Source organism: Mesocricetus auratus, unplaced genomic scaffold (genome assembly GCF_017639785.1).
Source record: "Mesocricetus auratus isolate SY011 unplaced genomic scaffold, BCM_Maur_2.0 Super-Scaffold_100007, whole genome shotgun sequence".
Taxonomy (NCBI): Eukaryota; Metazoa; Chordata; class Mammalia; order Rodentia; family Cricetidae; genus Mesocricetus; species Mesocricetus auratus.
Window position 1 is genome coordinate 78,852,831 of NW_024429191.1, and position 18,371 is coordinate 78,871,201.

The 18,371-nt window shown below is 52.2% G+C and overlaps 2 protein-coding genes across 2 annotated transcripts; one reads left to right on the forward strand and one right to left on the reverse strand.

Annotated features, from left to right (window-relative positions):
- Nucleotides 1-402: 402 nt before the first annotated feature.
- Nucleotides 403-16,825, forward strand: Wnk4 (WNK lysine deficient protein kinase 4). The gene is given in 20 exon segments (XM_005070144.4): nucleotides 403-1,114; nucleotides 2,506-2,678; nucleotides 3,506-3,726; nucleotides 3,988-4,145; nucleotides 4,575-4,663; nucleotides 4,744-4,960; nucleotides 7,409-7,673; nucleotides 7,897-8,018; nucleotides 8,259-8,317; nucleotides 8,416-8,530; nucleotides 8,798-8,914; nucleotides 13,769-13,906; nucleotides 14,420-14,462; nucleotides 14,561-14,637; nucleotides 14,639-15,145; nucleotides 15,232-15,292; nucleotides 15,390-15,789; nucleotides 15,880-16,079; nucleotides 16,239-16,336; nucleotides 16,444-16,825. Coding segments are annotated over 20 exon segments (3,669 nt in total). The 5' UTR covers nucleotides 403-508; the 3' UTR covers nucleotides 16,447-16,825.
- Nucleotides 16,826-17,364: 539 nt separating this feature from the next.
- Nucleotides 17,365-18,364, reverse strand: LOC101828795 (cytochrome c oxidase assembly factor 3 homolog, mitochondrial). The gene is made up of 2 exons (XM_005070143.4): nucleotides 18,112-18,364; nucleotides 17,365-17,849 (listed from the first exon to the last, which is right to left on the reverse strand). The coding sequence occupies exons 1-2, from the start codon at nucleotides 18,323-18,325 to the stop codon at nucleotides 17,737-17,739; spliced, it is 327 nt and encodes a 108-aa protein (XP_005070200.1). The 5' UTR covers nucleotides 18,326-18,364; the 3' UTR covers nucleotides 17,365-17,736.
- Nucleotides 18,365-18,371: the final 7 nt, after the last annotated feature.

The window sequence follows — 18,371 nt, forward strand, 5'->3', positions numbered from 1 at the left end:
TCGGGGATGTGCAGGCTGGTGGTGCCCCTCCCCAGCCACCCTCCTCCCCACTGAGCCATGGGAGCCATGGTCACTTTTCATCCCGTTCCAGTGTCCTCCAACTCCCCCACCCCAAACATGTTTGCGCTCTCCTAGTGCGGGAGCACACCAGCCGCTACCTCCCACTCACGCTGCTCTTGCCCGGGAGAAGGCTTGAAGGCGGGGACTCTGGAGAGCAGGGCAACCGGTCGGGGGCTAAGCGGCAGGCAGCTGAGGTGAGGGCAGCACCTCAGGTCCACGCGGTGCAACAGGCCAGGCTAACAGGGGGATGGTTCTGGGGGGGTGAGGATCGGACTCGGCTGGGGGCGGGTCGTGGGGCGGAGCTGGGGGCGGGTCGCCAGAACGGCCAGCCAGGGGCTGGGGCCCCTGCAGCTCAGCCGGAGCGTTGCGCACCCAGCCGGTCTGCTTGCTGTCAGGCCGCCGCCTTCAGTCGCCTGGCTTTCCGCCCTGCGGCGACCGGCCCTTACCCATGCTAGCACCTCGTACTACGGAGACCGGTGTCCCCATGTCCCAAACTGAGGCAGACTTGGCCCTGCGGCCACCGCCATCTCTCACCTCCTCGGGGCCGACCCGCTTGGGGCCACCTCCTCGCCGTGTGCGCCGCTTCTCTGGGAAGGCTGAGCCCCGGCCACGCTCTTCGCGACCGAGCCGCCGCAGCTCAGTCGATTTGGGACTGCTGAGCTCCTGGTCTCAACCAACCTCACTCCTTCCGGAACCCCCCGATCCTCCGGACTCCGCTGACCCCACGAGGAGCCCACCTCCCAGCTCCAAAGAAACCCCCGAGGGCACATGGACCGGGGCAGCCCCGGTGAAGGCTGCAGACTCGGCAAGTCCTGAGCTTACGAGACCTTCAGGAGGTCCCGGATCCCGGGAGCCACCGAAGCTTGATGCTGCAGCCCGGGAGCGGAGGCGGGAGCAGGAAGAGAAGGAGGACACAGAGACCCAGGCTGTGGCAACTTCTCCGGACGGCCGATACCTCAAGTTTGACATTGAGATTGGAAGAGGCTCCTTCAAGACCGTGTATCGAGGGCTAGACACCGACACCACGGTAGAGGTGGCCTGGTGTGAGCTACAGGTGTGGCTGGGCGCCCCCTTGTAGTACCTCGGGATGGGTACTAGTACCCCTAGTAGGTTGGGAAAACGGGAGGATAACATCAAGGGAAGGATTTTTTTTCCACGTCAGATGTCCAGGCACCCTTGCTTTCCTTGCCGGCATGATCTCATTGATTCTGGGTGCGTTCAGGAGAAACTGAGGCAGATGATTTATGGTAACTCCCAATGAGCCAATGCGCATGGATAGCTTCACTTTCAAGCCTCCATATAAATTTGAGGGTTGGGAAATTGAGTGGGTTGGGGGTAGCCCCTCCAGTCTCCTGCCCTGGGCACCATTGCCCCTTCCTCTCATTTCCCTCTAAGTCCTGAGACTTTCGGCTTTGAATCTGGTCCTCTTGCTTCTTCCTCCTTCTTTACAAACTTAGAGACTGGGATGTGGGAGACCCAGAGCTGAGGCCAAGGCCTTATCCACCTCCAAAAAGATTTATGTTAGTTGTGGCATTAGGGGGCTCCCCAGGTCCCTTCTGAAGCAGCTAGCCTTACAGACGTATCAACAGCTTCAAAGAGCAGGGACAGGAAGCTCTAGTTCAAGCAGCCCCCTGCATACCTGGGTTCTCCTCTTCCATTGCCAAAGGAGCTAAGCTATTGCTAGTCTTGGACTTCAGAAAGCTACAGATTGGCATTTTCTTCCTCGCGTTGCTCCCGCTCTTAAGTGTGAGTGGTCCCGGAAACTAAGATCCAGATTAGGGGGGTAAAACCAGAAGGAAGGGTCCTTCCACTTTGGCCCTGGCACAGGAGGACTCTCCCCTAGTGCCTACTAGTGCCTCGCCCCAGGCTCCAAACCAGGCCAGGAGAATCAGCCAGACTCAGGGGAGGGGGAGGGAGAGGGAGAAAGGAGGGGCGGGGCAGCCCCAGCCATGGGGGGCGGTCTCCTGGCCCCGATCCTGGACCTTTTCTTTCTTAGTATCTTCCTCTACCTCGGTCTAGATCCTGCAGTTCGTAGTTTTTAGGGCCAACCTCTTGCCGGCCCCAATTCCCGGCCCGTGGTCCGTTTGCTGCCTGCCGGCTGCCAGCCCTAGGGCACAGCCCCCCCCCCCCCCACTTCCACGGTCTGCTCTAGAGGCCACAAAGGCGCTATTGAGTGCACAGCTCCCAGACCTGGCTGCATAAAGACGCTTGTGTCCAGCGGGGTCCGGAGTGCTGCCCCAGGCCCAGGATGGGCGTGTTCTTGGAGCAATAAGAAGGGACCAACCAAAACTTGGGGGTCTGTAGCCCTTCTGGCTAACAATCTCATCACCACACCCCGGCCATATGCTCCTGTCTTCCTTTCCCCCCAGCTCTACCCCAGAGGTCCCGTGCTCTTCTTCCTGGGGGGTCTGGGTCTGACGTGACCCCCGTCGTCCCATCCCACAGACTCGGAAACTGTCTCGAGCAGAACGGCAGCGATTCTCCGAGGAAGTTGAAATGCTCAAGGGGCTGCAGCACCCCAACATCGTCCGCTTCTATGACTCGTGGAAGTCGGTGCTGAGGGGCCAGGTTTGCATCGTGCTGGTCACTGAACTCATGACCTCGGGCACGCTCAAGACGTGAGCTCTGGCCTGGGTGGGAGGGGAAGGATGGGCTGTCATTCCGGGAACTTCGAATCACTTCAGACTTCCACAGCTAAAGCCAGGCTATCTCCCTGACCTGTGTGAATGACAATGTCCATCCAGCACACCAGTCAAACATTTCCTTGTCTTTGTTGTGCCCTCACTCTCAACAGCGGAGTCTCTGAAGCCTTTAACATCTTCCTGCTCACCTTCCCCCTACCTTGCTGCCACACCACTGATGCCCCCCCCCAGTCTGCCTTTCCCAGTCTGCCCACCCCTCAGATTATCCCATCTTCTGCCACCTAAAGGAAATCTGACCCCTTGACTCTCTCCTTAAACCTCTTCAGGATTCCCACTGCCCCGGGGGTAAAGTCTGTAAGATACACACTCTCCTCTCTGGCTTAAATTACAGACAAACCCAGTTCTCAGTGACTCCTCCCACCCTACCCTGCCACTCCTGTGGTCCTTCACTCTGGAAAATCTCCATCCCTTCACGTCTTCACCCTTGAACTTATCCTCCCCATTCAAGACAAAAGTTAGTTCCTCAGTGAAGTCCTCCCCCACGCATGGGACAGTTAGTCATTCCTTCCGGCGCTCCCACAGCACCTTTGGCGGCGGCCCTATCTAGAATTTAACACTAGAATCATTTTGTAACCTATTTACTGTACTCATTGACTCGATTTCTTTTTGGCCCAGACCGACCTTCATTAAAAGAATGCCGGCAGGGGACACAGAGGTGGTGGCGAGGGTGGGATGAGAGGGAATTTTCCAGTCTTGGAATAGTTATCCCCACCGCGCGACCATGGTTATGCGCCCTCTCCCAGGTACCTGAGGCGGTTCCGCGAAATGAAACCCCGAGTCCTTCAGCGCTGGAGTCGCCAAATCTTGCGGGGACTTCATTTCCTACATTCCCGAGTGCCCCCCATCCTACACCGAGATCTCAAGTGTGACAACGTCTTCATTACCGGCCCTTCAGGCTCTGTCAAAATCGGAGATCTCGGACTGGCCACACTCAAGCGCGCCTCCTTTGCCAAGAGCGTCATTGGTGCGTCTCTCCAGCGGGGCCCTTGCCATTGCTCCCTCCCTTAAGTCGGTAAAGGGAGTGGGACCCCCTAGGCTCCAGCAGGGCTTTGGAGAGCTACTGAAGTAGGGCGACCCCATTCTTCCTGCCCCCAACACACACTTTGGGCAAGAGTTGGTCACCGAAACTCCAGGGGTTGCCCTGGGGCTACTTAGCCTATGATACACCCAAGTGGAGGGAGGAGATCAAGAGGAAGAAGTCTGATTCTTTCTGTGGGTCCAATAGGGACCCCGGAATTCATGGCCCCCGAGATGTATGAGGAAAAGTACGATGAGGCGGTGGACGTGTACGCCTTTGGCATGTGCATGCTGGAGATGGCTACATCTGAGTATCCCTACTCTGAGTGTCAGAATGCAGCACAAATCTACCGCAAGGTCACTTCGGTGAGAAGGGTGGGGTTCGGGAAAGAAGGGATCCCCAGAGCCCGCCCACTCCCCTGCCAGTTCCCTTTATCTGAATAAAAAACCAGGCCCGACAGAAAGATGCCCCAGTGAAGCGGAAGTAATATTGTATGTGCATAAGCCCCTCACACAAGCTAGTAAGAGTATGTGTAATCCTAAGAGTTTACAGACAATGGCACATCTAGTCTCAGTAGATCTTTCTAGTTTGCTCTGCGCTTTACAAACGAGAAAACAACCAGCTGGAAAGTCTTGGGCAAGGTCACACCAACAATGTATGGAGGGAATGGGATTTGAAATCGAGTCTTTCAGTACCAGCACCTTCCCCAAACCCGAGCCTTGGAGACCGCCTGCTTGCATTGCAGACTTCCTGAGAGCTGGCTCCAGGCAGGCCTCATGCAATTCTTTTCGCAGGGCACAAAGCCCAACAGCTTCTACAAAGTGAAGATGCCTGAGGTGAAGGAGATTATTGAAGGCTGCATCCGCACGGATAAGAACGAGAGGTGGGGGTCCCGGGGCTTAGAGGGCCTGGAGACGAAGCATGGGTGGCGGCGGGCTCGGCTCACTGCCCCACGGTCCCCAGGTTCACCATTCAGGATCTCCTGGCCCACGCGTTCTTCCGCGAGGAACGAGGTGTGCACGTGGAGCTGGCGGAAGAGGACGACGGCGAGAAGCCGGGTCTCAAGCTCTGGCTGCGCATGGAGGACGCGCGGCGCGGGGGGCGCCCACGGGACAACCAAGCCATCGAGTTCCTCTTCCAGCTCGGCCAGGATGCTGCTGAGGAGGTGGCCCAGGAGATGGTGAGCAGAAGATAGATCCTGCTTTGGTTGAGCGCCTAAGGGGCTCATCCAAGCTGCCATCAGTCAATCAGTCAATAGGAGGGCCAGGGTGGGGCACTAGAATGGCGAGAGGAGGTCCCCACCCAGAGCCGCATCTCCTATAGGGGTCTTGCTTCCTCTCTCTCCCTAATTCACCTGCACATACTGGGGTTCTTTTTTACAACAAACCCTGGATCCCTAACCTTCCTTTGCTTCTTGCAGACTCATTAATCATGGAATGCCCTTCTGGGTAGTTTATCTATTTATTTTCCCCTCTCCACTTTCTTTGTGCCCCCCCCCCCATGCTCAGCACCATCAGTTCCAGGAAGGTCACTCCTCTGGAGTTAAAGTTGAATGCTTCTTTCCAAATCAGTGGGGCCTCTACAGAGCCTCAAACCATGAACTCTGTTTTATATCTGAATGCATTTCCCATCTCGCTCCTCTGCTAGACTAGAAACTATCCGGGACCAGACAATGCTTTATTGGGTTTTTTTTTTTTTCCACTCCCTTCCACTCCCTTACCGTTCTCCAGGTGGTCGGTACTCCTTAATATCACATGCTACTTAAAGAAAACATTCTCACGTGAGGCTGTTTGGAAGGCAATTTTATCCAACTTATCAATGAAGGAATGCAAGCTCAGAGAGATTGTCTTGTGTAGAGTCCCAAGTAAACAAAAGACAAAGCAGAACTTAATCTCAAACCATTGAGATTTGGCCAGGTGGCCCTGCCACACTTTTTACTCAGCCAGCAAAGACCATAGCTAATTGATTGACGAGGAGAGAGGAGATGATGAGCAGACATTGGTGGACGAGAAAGCAGTGGGGATAGATGATACCAGGGAAGAACCTTAAGGGCTTGTTGAGGAGAGCCTGAATGGGAGGAGGGGTGAGGGTATGGAATTATAGAGAAGCTTGTTGAGGAGAGCCTGAATGGGAAGAGGGGTGAGGGTATGGAATTATAGAGAAGCTTGTTGAGGAGAGCCTGAATGGGAAGAGGGGTGAGGGTATGGAATTATAGAGAAGCTTGTTGAGGAGAGCCTGAATGGGAAGAGGGGTGAGGGTATGGAATTATAGAGAAGCTTGTTGAGGAGAGCCTGAATGGGAAGAGGGGTGAGGGTATGGAATTATAGAGAAGCTTGTTGAGGAGAGCCTGAATGGGAGGAGGGGTGAGGGTATGGAATTCTCAATAGAGAAGTGGCAGTTACAAGGTCAAGGGTCATCTGTGATGGGTGAAGAACCTGAGACTGTCCTGACTTAGTGGGGCACATTACTAATCCCAGCACTCAGGAGACAGAGGTAGGTGAATCGCTGTGAGTCCAGCCTGGCTTATACTATGAGCTCCAGGGATACACAGTGAGACCCTATCTTAAAAAATAATAATAACAACAACTTGAGGTTGAAATGTGGCAGAAATGCAATCGCCAAAGCCCTGCCCAGCTTGACTCTAGATTAAATCTTTCAAAAAAGTTCCATTTTGCTTATTTTGTGTGTGACACAGCATGCAAGGAGAGGCCAGAGGACAACTTGTGGGAGTCAGTTCTCTCCTTCCATCATCAAGACCTGAATTCCAACCTCCAACATCCATGTCAAAGCATGCACAAGCATACGAGCATGCATACATGCATATACCCCCACAGAAAAGCACATACCACACACACACACACACACACACACACACACACACACACACATTCCTTGCAGGTAATAGATCAAGATTTGACCTTGAGGGCAGGCAAGGTGGTTCTGTGTATAAAGGTACCCACTGCCAAGCCTGAGATCCAACTCACTCAGACTGTCAGGTCTTCATGATTGTACTATCGTGTCCAAAACAACAACAGCAAAATTTATTCCACAGTGTTTTTGAGGGGACTTAATGGTGATGAGTTTTCAGTTAACAGGCGTAGTGGTTAGTCAATGAATGGCTCTGTCGTCATTCTTAGAGGCCTCAAAAAGGTATCCTAATAGATCCTCTCCCCACTCCTTCTCTCTCCCTGAATGTACAGATGTGTGCGCATATGTGTGAAGGCCAGAAGTAAATTTAAAGGTGTCCTGATGGATCCATTCCCTGTCTGTCTGTCTGTCTCTGCATGTATAGATGTGTTATGTGCATACCTGTGGAAGCCAGAAGTTAACTTTGGGTGTCATGCCTCAGGAACCAGCACCCTTGTTTTTTTAAGACAGGGTCTCTTGCTGGGACCTGGGGCCTGATAACTGCTAGCCTGGGTGGCCAGCAAGCTTCAGGGCTCTGCTTGTCTCTGCCTCCCCAGCACTGGATTGCAGCATGCATGCCTGACTCATTATGTGAGCACTGGGGATCAGACTTATGGCTCATGCTTGTACAGCAGGCATTTTGCTAACTTAGATAGCTCCCCAGTTCCTGGTGGGTCTTTGGGGGAATCTGAAACTGTCTCCTTTTCTATCCTGAGTCCAGGTTGCCTTGGGCTTAGTCTGTGAAGCTGACTACCAGCCAGTGGCCCGTGCAGTTCGGGAACGGGTTGCTGCCATCCAGCGGAAGCGGGAGAAGCTTCGAAAAGCTAGGGAGTTGAAGGTTCTCCCACCAGAGTCAGGACCTTCTCCAGCAACTGTGTCTGTGGCTCCTGGCGCCCCCAATACCTTCCCCCCAGAGCCCGAGGAACCAGAGGCTGACCAACACCAATCCTTCCTCTTCCGCCATGCAAGCTACTCATCTACCACCTGTAAGTTACCCTGACTTTGAGTTCTAGGTCCCAGAAGTCCAGCCCAGATGTACTGTCACTTACCCAGACTTCCAACTCTAGCTGTGAACCTTCTTTTAGGGACAGCCACTCCCACAGTTCCCTCCTGGCTCAAGGCTGCTCTTTGCACAGACAGGTCCCCTCCTCTACCACCACAGTCTATTATTATTGTTATTATTTTTTGATCCACTCCCTCCCCTACCAGCGGATTGCGAGACTGATGGCTACCTCAGCTCCTCCGGCTTCCTGGATGCCTCAGACCCTGCCTTTCAGCCCCCTGGGGGGGTGCCATCCAGCCCCGCTGAGTCCCATCTCTGCTTGCCCTCGGTGAGAGGGGGTCCCTCGGGAACCTTCCAGTCATTCAAAGCCCATGATCTATCCCTTTCTCTTGAATCCCAACCCCCTAGCCCGTTTTCTCGTTCCCGAAACACACCATTCTTGTCCTTATTTTCTCCAATTCTCTTTCCCTAGTACTCTCCCCGTATCCCTGACACCATTTCCCTGGGTCACCACAATTGTCATCAACAGTTATCATCTCCTGACTTCATGAATTGTATCCTCTTTCAGGGTTTTGCTTTGTCCATTCCACGGTGTGGCCCTGGCAGTGACTTTTCTCCAGGGGACAGGTATGTTCTGGTGTAAGTTGGGGTGCCAGGGTGAGACACAGAAAGTTCTGGATTCCCATTGTCCACTTAAACCCTTCTATCTTCTTTCCCCTGTCCAGCTATGCCTCCGATGCAGCATCAGGCCTCAGTGACATGGGAGAAGGGGGACAAATGAGGAAAACTCCAGTGAAGAATCTTCGACGGAGACCCCGATCCCGGCTTCGGGTCACTAGTGTAAGGAGAGCACAGAGGCTGGAGAATAACCTACAGGACCAGTGGGGGAACTGCCAGGGAGGTGGGGAGGTGGGTCAGAAAGGGGGAGTTGTAGTGTCTGACCGGTGCCCATGAGGGATCTAGTCTAGTTTCAGTGCCAGACTTTGGGGGTAGAATCTGTCCTCAGTGTCCCTTCTGGCTAATGTGCTTTGGCTAAAGTAGGGAGGAAACACATGATTAAAGCTGAAGCCATTGATTTCTTCCGTTCTGCTGACTTGGAATCTGAAGGTCTCAGACCAGAGCGACAGAGTTGTGGAGTGCCAGCTACAGACCCACAACAGCAAGATGGTGACCTTCCGATTTGATCTGGATGGGGACAGCCCAGAGGAGATTGCAGCTGCCATGGTGAGGGGGAGAGGGCAGATTTGGGTATAAGCATTTCCTTCCTGGTATCCACTGGTGCCGACATACCCTGTCCCCATGGCAAGGGTTTATAAACTCTGGTTGGCAGAGTGACACTGAAGATGCTTCAGACTTTGTGTGGGGGACATTTCTCTTTACCCAGTCAGGTTGGAGGTCAGTAAGGACTGGATGGACACGAGTGGTGTGTGCGCGTTCTTCCTGCTGGAGGTGTCCCACCGTGACTGCAGTAAAGGATGGACTGGAGCAGCAGAGGGAGGAGCGGAATTTACCCAAGCACTAGCCAATAAGTAGGAATGACAGGGAAGGGTGGAAAGGGCAGGCCCAGCCTGAGGCACAGCATGATCAACAGCATTAATGTGAGTGCTGGGAGGACTCAGTGACGAAACCACTGTCACGGGGGAAGAGGGAGATCCTGGGAAGTGGAATTCGGCACAGATCACAAGTGCTAAGGAAGGCCATCTGCGGCAGTGCATGCCCGTAATCTTGAGCACTTAGCAAGTGGAGGCAGGAAGATGAGGGCTTCAGGGTCATCCTTGGCTGCACAGCAGTTCAAGGCCAACCCAGGCTACGTGAAACCTTATAAAGCAAACAAAGCAAGTTAGGCAGAGAGAAACATGATGAGAATATTTTTGTTTGTTTAAGATTTATTTGTTTATGTATATGAGTGCTTTATTTGCATGTATGCCTGCATGAAGAAGAGGGCATCAGACAGAAGATCCCATTATAGATGGTTGTGAGCCACCATGTGGTTGCTGGGAATTGAACTCCGGACCTCTGGAAGAGCAGGCAGTGAGTGCTCTTCACCAAAGAGCCATCTCTCTAGCCCTGAGAATGGGTTTTAAGTAGACCATTCTGCTGTGGGATGTGGGAGGGTTTCACAAGTACGGAATCTGGTTGGGAGGTGGACACCAGAAGCCAAATGGGAATGAAGGAGAAATGGAATATGGAGAAGAAAGGGTGGATCAAAGGGTTGCTTCAGGAAAGTTGCTGTGTAACCCAGTAAGTTCTTGACGTAGTACAGTGTGGGTAGTGGATGCCCAATAAATATTTGCTGAGTTGATATGCTAGGGAGTTAGGGAGAAGGAATATCAAGGGCAACCTGTTTCAGGGGATCAAAGAGGAGTAGACTACTCAGTGAGAGAAGTTGGAAGTGAAAGCAGGGTTTCTTAAAGGTCATGAAGAGCTTGAGCAACAGCTGAGTCAAGGTCCTCCATGGCAACAGGATATGGCCAGACAGAGCTACAGAGAGATGGGTTTAGGAGCTGAGGGTGAAAATAGACCTGCAAGGTGAAGGACACGGAGGCTTTGAGAGTGCCTCTTAAAAACATCCTGTTCTAGAATGAGCAGTGGGGAGACTAGTTACTGAAGGGTAGCAAGTTGGAGCCAAAGAAGCAGAAGGAAGTTAGCGAAAACAGTGAGTTTCAAGCAGATGGCATAGGGGGAGTCCTGAAGCAAGACCACACTGGTTTCTTTTAAAAAGTCAGCACAATGGGGTGGCAGATGTCAGTGATGGTGCAGAAAACATCTGGTTTTAGGAATTCTTCACAAAGTACCTCCTCCTTGATGCCATTGACCTAGTATCCAGAACAAAGAAAGGTGTCACATGACACCTAAGGCTTGTCATCTTCTGTCAAGCCACGTGACCCTTCCAGAGTCTATCAAGCCACACTGGTTTCTGAAAAGTTCCTGGAAGAGGCTGGGTGCCTTCCTGACTCTGCTACTATCAACTCAGGGGTCTGTAGGTCTGAAAACTTTCCCCCATGGTTCCCATCCATACTCACTCAGAGTTCACACAATCCAAGCGACCCACCCCTGGATCTAAGATCCATTTTCTTTTCTCTCCTCACGATTTCGCATCTCTGCAGCAGAGTTTGAGACTTAGTGCCTTTCATCGTCATCAGCTGTTTGTGATTCTAAAGTTAGGAAGCATGGCCTTTAGAGGCATATTCCATCCAGCTGCACCAGAGTCCTGCCTTCAGGATGTGCTGTGCCTTTCGGTCTTAAGGCTGTTTTCTTGGCCTCAGCGGCTCCCCCCGTCACTTCTTCTTCTTCTTTTTTTTTTTTAAAGATTTATTTATTTATTACATATACACCAGATTGAATTGTAGATGGTTGTCAGCCACCATGTGGTTGCTGGGAATTGAACTCAAGACCTCTGGAAGAGCAGTCAGTGCTCTTAACCTCTGAGCCATCTCTCCAGCCCCCCCCCCCCCACTTCTTATGGGCAGGGTGCAACAGAAGAATGGCTAACCTAGCAGTGGTTCTCAGCCTTCCCTTAATACAGTTCCTCATGTTGTGGTGACCCCCAGCCATAAAATTGTTTCATTGCTACTTCATAACTGTCATTTTGCTGCTGTTATGAATCATAATGTAAAAAATATCTGCTATGTGACCCCAAAGGGTTGAGACCCACAGGTTAAGAACTACCTAGTCACTACGCTTTTATGTAACACCTGAGTTCAAGTTTCATGTGTTGAAATTTGGTGAGCTTGGCCTGGTTTCTCTTCTTTTCCCACCTCATCGTCTTCTTCCCTTCTTTCTTGTGGTGCAGGAGATCAAATCCAGGGTCTTGTGGCAAGTGCTGTGTCACTGAGCTACACCCCTAGCTTCTTGGGTGGGTTTCTTCAACCCCGAACCTCAACTGTTCATCAACTACTATCCGTCTTTCAAAGATGAAATCTAATATGGTGATGCATGGAGGTGGCCGTAGGCCTCAGTGCAGGGTTGCTTCTCTTACTCCACGTTTGTGAGGTTCAGCATCCCCGGTTCTCCCATCCCCAGAGGTGAATGACCTGTTCCTTCATTGGAGTAGCATTGGGGGATGATCAATTACAGATTTTTTTTTTTTTGTTTTTATGAGACAGGGTTTCTCTGTTTTGGAGGCTGTCTGTCCAGCCTGGCCTCGAACTCACAGAGATCCGCCTGCCTCTGCCTCCCGAGTGCTGGGATTAAAGGCGTGCGCCACCAACGCCCGGCTAGATTTTTGTATTACATTTATTTATTTGTATGTAGAGGTCAGAAGACAAGCTGTGAGAGTATGGTCATGTGACTCGGCTCATATAATCCAGTTTGATGACAAGCAACTTTACCCATCTTGATGTTCCAATTACAGATTATTATTTTTTAAGATTTATTTATTTATTACAAGTACATACCAGAAGAGGGCACCAGATTGAATTATAGATGGTTGTGAGCCACCATATAGTTGCTAGGAATTGAACTCAGGACCTCTGGTAGAACAGTCAGCGCTCTTAACCTCTGAGCCATCTCTCCAGCCCCCCAATTACAGATTATTAGCACTTTTAAAATTGTGGGTTTTTTTGTTGGTGGTGGTGGTGTTTTTTGGTGATTTTGAGACAGGGTCACGTTGTATAGTCCTGGCTGTCCTGGAACTCACTTTGTAGGCCAGTCTGGCCTCAGACTCACAGGGTTCAGCTTGACTCTGCCTCCCGAGTGCTGGGATTAAAGGTGTGTAACACCATGCCTGACTAAATTGTAGTTTAAGAAAGAAAAAAAAGTCCAAACACATTGTAAGTGGGGCATAGTGGCATAGTCCCAGCCCTCAGGAAGCTGAGATGGGAGGACTGCCACAAGTTTGAAGCCACTCTGGAAGGACAAAGTAGTGCCACACCCCATCACCCCCATCTCCAAACAACAAAACACCAAACAAACTAACCAAATGCAATGTAAGGCAAAGCCACAACATAAATTTCACTACTATAACCATTTTGAAGCATGTGCTCAGTAGGACAGTACCCACATTGTTGTGAACCAGATCTCTAGACCTTGCAAGTCTGAAATGCTTGCTGAAGATCCTCCCGCCTCCAGGGGGAAAAAGAGATTTTTACCCAAACTCACTACTGAAGTGCTCTACCCATCCCAGGATGACTTGCAACCTGCTCTGTACTGATGTGGGGTGGAAGAGTAAGATGCCGTTTCATGTTTCCCTGTAGTAAACAGTATTCAACACAATGCATGGTAGACAGCAGGTACTCAATGACGGTGCAGTGGAAAGTAACATTTACCATTGATGCCCTGTTTTGCTTAACCTTGCCATGCGTGACTGCGACCCCATGTGATGCACTTTATAATCTTTATATGAGTGCAGAAATTGTATGCAACTGTGCAAAGAACTCAGGCTCTGGCTTTCGGTGGACCTGGTTTCTAACAGTGTGGCTTTGGCCAACTGAACTTTTTAAAAAGTGTCTTTTTTGCCGGGCGTTGGTGGCGCACGCCTTTAATCCCAGCACTCGGGAGGCAGAGGCAGGCGGATCTCTGTGAGTTCGAGGCCAGCCTGGTCTACAAAGCGAGTTCCAGGACAGCTTCCAAGACAATACAGAGAAACCCTGTCTCGAAAAACCAAACAAACAAACAAACAAAAAATGTCTTTTTTATTTAGGATGCATTGGTATTTGCCCGCATGTATATCTGCGTGAGTGTGTCAGAACTTCTGGAACTGGAGTAACAGGTGCTAGGAATTGAACCCAGGTCCTCTGGAAGAGTAATTAGTGCTCTTAACCACTGAGCCTTCCTTCTGGGCCCAGGTCAGCTGAACTCAGTATGAGCCTTAGTTATCTACACTGCAAAGGGAAAATATTAATAGACCATAGCAGGTTGTTGGTGCTAAGTATGACATACGTGAAAACATTGGTGTCTACAGCACACACATCCTAGGCATGCTAACTCCTGGACTACAATTCTCCTTGACCACGAGTGCCTGGCACACAACACATACTTAGTAAATGATGCAGTGGTGTCAACAGTTGGGCTTAAACATTGGCAGCAGGGTAGCAATGGTGGGATAACAGCCTCCTCCCCTCCCATAACCCCTGCCAGGTGTATAACGAGTTCATTCTGCCCTCGGAGCGAGAAGGATTCCTGAGCAGGATCCGGGAGATTATCCAGCGAGTGGAGACCCTGCTGAAGAGAGATCCTGGTCCCCCTGAGGCTGCTGAAGATGCCCTGAGCCCTCAGGTCAGGTCTCTCAACACCCCCAGCAGAAAGAGTCTCTATCCTCAGCAGTCTGCTTGGATTAACTTCTCTTCACCTTGAGGACCTTACAACTGGCCCTTAGCTCTACTTGAGAGTATGATGAAAGCCACAGACTCTTGTTCTAGAAAACAGTGAATGAATCCTTTTGGCTTGTTATTTTGAAATAAGTGCAGACTCGCACAGAGAAATTGCAAGAACTGTAGAGCACGTTCCTAGACACCCTTTGCCCAGATTTGCTGGTTGTTAGTGCTTTTGGATGAGCTTTCCCATTCCTCTGTATTATATGTTATGTTCCTTTGAGCCACTTGAGAATAGGTTGGCAGATCTCATGCCTCTTTATCTCCAAATACTTCAGCACATATACTTTTGAATCCCAAGAAGCTCATGCCTGGATTCCTAGAGGCACCTGGGTCCTAGCTTAAGAATCCCAGCCTGCAACTTCCCACCTGAGGCTGGGCTTTCCCCAGTGCGACTAAAGGCCCGTTTCTCCCTCAGGAAGAGCCAGCAGCGCTGCCTGCCCTCCCAGGCCTATCCAGTGGTAGGTTCTGCATTCTGTTCCTGTTCGTCCCAACCCTGGGTTGATCTTGTGGAGGGCATAGCACATGGGGGTCTGGAATCTCAACCCTCCTTCCTCAGCAGAGCCCCAGAGAAGCATCACCCCGGAACAGAGGAGCTGGGCAGCCTTCTCCACCTCTCCATCTTCTCCTGGAACCCCCCCTGTCTCCTGGAACCCCATTTTCCCCTGGGGCCCCTCCTGTCTTCCCATGCTCCATCTTTCCTATCCCTTCATCTTCATGCCATCCCTGCCCGTTCTCCCAGATCTCTTCAAACTCCGGTCCCCAGCCCCCCAGCCCCCCAGCTCCACCCTTCTCCAGTGAGTCTCAGCTCCCCGTCCCATCCTCTCTTCTTCCTATGAGTTCTGTCCCCGCCACCAGCTCTCCCTGCCCGTTCTCTCCTAGTCCTTCCCACGCCACTCTTAACCCGGCTTCTTTTCCTGTCTGCGCCTCTCCTCCTCCCCTGCCCCCTACCTCAGCAGCCCCTCTCCTCTCTCTGGCTAGTGCCTTCTCTCTGGCTGTGATGACTGTGGCCCAGTCCCTGCTGTCCCCCTCCCCTGGGCTTCTTTCTCAGTCTCCTCCAGGTCCTCTGCCTAGCACGCCTCTTCCCCTTGCTTCTTGCGGCCAGGAGAGCCTTTCACCCCAAATGGCTGAGACAGAGTGTGAGGTGAGTAGGGCATGGATAGGGACGAGGGGGGGGGGGGGGGCTTCTGTTCTGGATCCTTTCCTTCCTCATGGTACCACACTTTGTAGGTTTCCCAAAATTCTGTTCAGCCGCTACTGGGTGACGCTAGACTGGCACCCATCTCTGAAGGTGAGGCCTCTAATCCCTGACCTTCCCCTGCCTGTTACCCCCAACACATTTCTTTATATTCTGCTAGATTTCTTCCATCCTCCTTATCCTCCTGTAGAGGGAAAGCCCCAGCTTGTTGGACGTTTCCAAGTGACTTCATCCAAGGAACCAGCAGAGCCACCCCTGCAACCAGCACCCCCAACTCTCTCCAGTTCCCTAAAGCTTCCAACCCCTGCCCTGACCTCAGAGAGCTCAGACACAGAGGACAGTGCTGCAGGGGGACCAGAGACCAGGGAGGCTCTGGCAGAGAGTGACCGAGCAACAGAGGGCCTAGGGGTTGCGACTGCAGAGGAGGGGAACGATGGAGCCCGCACTGGGGGAGGCTCCCCACTCTTGAGCCATCCCAGCCCAGTATGGATGAACTACTCCTACAGCAGCCTGTGTCTGAGCAGTGACGAGTCCCAGAGCAGTGGGGAGGATGAGGAGTTCTGGGCTGAGCTGCAGAATCTTCGGCAGAAGTGAGTCTGGGGAAGACAGCAGTGCCGGAGGTAGACCTGGGAGCTGAAAGCGTGTGACAGGCCTTTTTCCTGCCCTCGGGGCACCCTCAGGCACTTATCGGAAGTGGAGGCACTACAGACCCTTCAGAAGAAAGAAATCGAGGACTTGTACAGCCGGCTTGGGAAGCAGCCCCCGCCTGGTATCGTAGCTCCAGCTGCTATGCTGTCCTGCCGCCAGCGCCGCCTCTCCAAGGGCAGCTTCCCCACTTCCCGCCGCAACAGCCTGCAGCGCTCTGATCTCCCTGGCCCTGGTGAGATGGCAGCCACCCAGCTTTCATCTTCCCCTTGAGACTCCTTCCCTATTGGCAAGATCTTTCAGGCCCTGGTGGTCTACCCAGCCTGGGGGACCAGCCCCCTCCCGGCTGCCCCCTCCTTCACTTAGTGCTCTCCCTCCCTCATCCTGCTCCCAGGCATCATGCGAAGGAACTCTCTGAGTGGCAGCAGCACCGGCTCCCAGGAGCAGCGGGCAAGCAAGGGGGTGACATTCGCCGGGGATGTTGGCAGGATGGTGAGGGCGGGCCCAAGGGAGGGAGAGCCCAAGGGAATGGTGACTGGCAGCAGCTTTGCCTCCTTCCCCTTTGGACATATCTCCAGCATTTTTCTTTTCCCCTCCAGTGAATTCAGAACAGAAGTCCTATGTCTCCCCAACACCAGGGCCCACCATGGCACTTGGGCTCTCAGAACCTGATGCTTTTGTGACCAACTGAACTCAGCACAGAACACCCCAGCACTGAGGGGGTAGAAGGCCTGTGGGCATGGAGAGTGCAGTTGTGGTGTCCTGAAGAGTCAAACATGTGGGAGCTCTTTGCTGTGTGGAAATGTCATTTCTGTACCCTACCCCGCCTTCGTCCTTCGCTGCTCCCCAGGCAAGGGCCAACCACTAAGCAAATCCCACTCAAGGCCAGATGCTTCTAGCAGGCCAGCTTCCAGTTGGGAGTGTAGGAGGTGTGCTCACACCACTAAAGTTAACAGCAACCAATAAAAACACTGGAAAGGATTGTGGGTCTGTATCTGCCATGCCTTAGGAACTGAGGACAGACTTGTGGGGTGAGGAGGGTGAGGATCTAGAAGCCATTCTCCTCTCACGATGGGAGGCAGGATGGAAGCTGCCTGGTTTTCTGGCTTTTTGCCACCAGGTCATGAGGAAACTACATGGCCAATGATCTACCTGGCCACGCTATGATCCCCTCCGGACCTCACTCTAGGCCTGTACAGGCAGGTACCTGTGAGTGTTAAAATACTGGGAGGTGCTTGTCTTATTGTTCATCTACCCATCCAGGGATGGGAAAAGACTGTGACATCAGAGTCTGTTCTTGAAGGCAGAAAGCAAGAGTGACCTTCCTTCCCCTAAGACCTGGTTCAGTCTCAACAGTCCAGTAATCTCTCCCTTAAATCAGGTGGAAAGATCTCACGGAAAAAGTAATTCTAGTTAAACATTTACAGCTCCCTGGGGCAATGCCACCACCACAGCTACTGCCAGGGAGCTTTCCAGCGTGAAGTGCCATGTGTCCCTGGGCCCCCACACACTAGCTTGGCTTCAGGAGAGATGACTCATTTTATTACTCTTGACTTGACCATATCTTTCCCACTTTAGGTTCCAACTCTGCAGATACGCCACACCCTCCCCCTTAACAGTCAGTCGGGCCCCTGGGAGGTGAAGGGGTAAACCACAGAGTTTGGGGAAAGGCAAGGTCGCATACCTCTCGAACAAGGAAATAAGGCTGAGTAACTGTACAAACTGCATGTGAAATGCGCAATCCCCCTTTGGCAGTGGCCAAATGCAGAGTCTCTGGCCTCTTGGGCTCAATCATAGTCCGAAGTTAGTAAGCCAGCGATGTTGTGAGATCACCAGGCATCGCTTAACATGTAGAGGGGCTTCAGCAGTTTGAAGGTGATCCGCACGCACAGTTAGGGTCCAGACGCTCTCTCCCTCTCAAGAGCTCGGGCTCGGGCAGCCTTGGCCTCATCTTCCAGCTCATCGAGGAAACGCTCCTGAGCCACTGAATAGAAGGTGTAACCATCTGGCAGGGTGGGTTCAGGAAACCACAAAACACAAAGGCATTCCTTTCTTCTGCCACCCTTGTTATTACCCCAAAATTAATGATTCTGAAGTGTCACCCTTTTGCTCCTTTTGAACCCTTAACTCAATTGTTATTACTAAACCACTAAGAGCAGCGGAGATAGAGTAAGATTAGGTATTAACCCCATTTGCTCACACATTAAAGGCTACACGTCTCGTTCCTTTCTCCCTAACCCCATAAGTAGTATAGCCAGGACGGATACAAATAGCTAATACCAGGGCCCCAATGCCCAGGCCGGTCACGATGTTCCGGGTCCGCCGCTGTGGTAGTGTTTTCTGCCACTGGGAAAGCTGCACCTGCCGCATAAATTGCAGTTGCGCAGGGGTCAGTTTATCCCGCGACGGGTCGATGCGCTGAGCGAACGGGGCATTTCCATTCTTAGCATCCAGAGGGTCACCAGCTCCAGAGGACGCCATGTTGCTGCTCCGCCTTAAGCCACCCAGCCCGGAGCTCGTCGGGAAT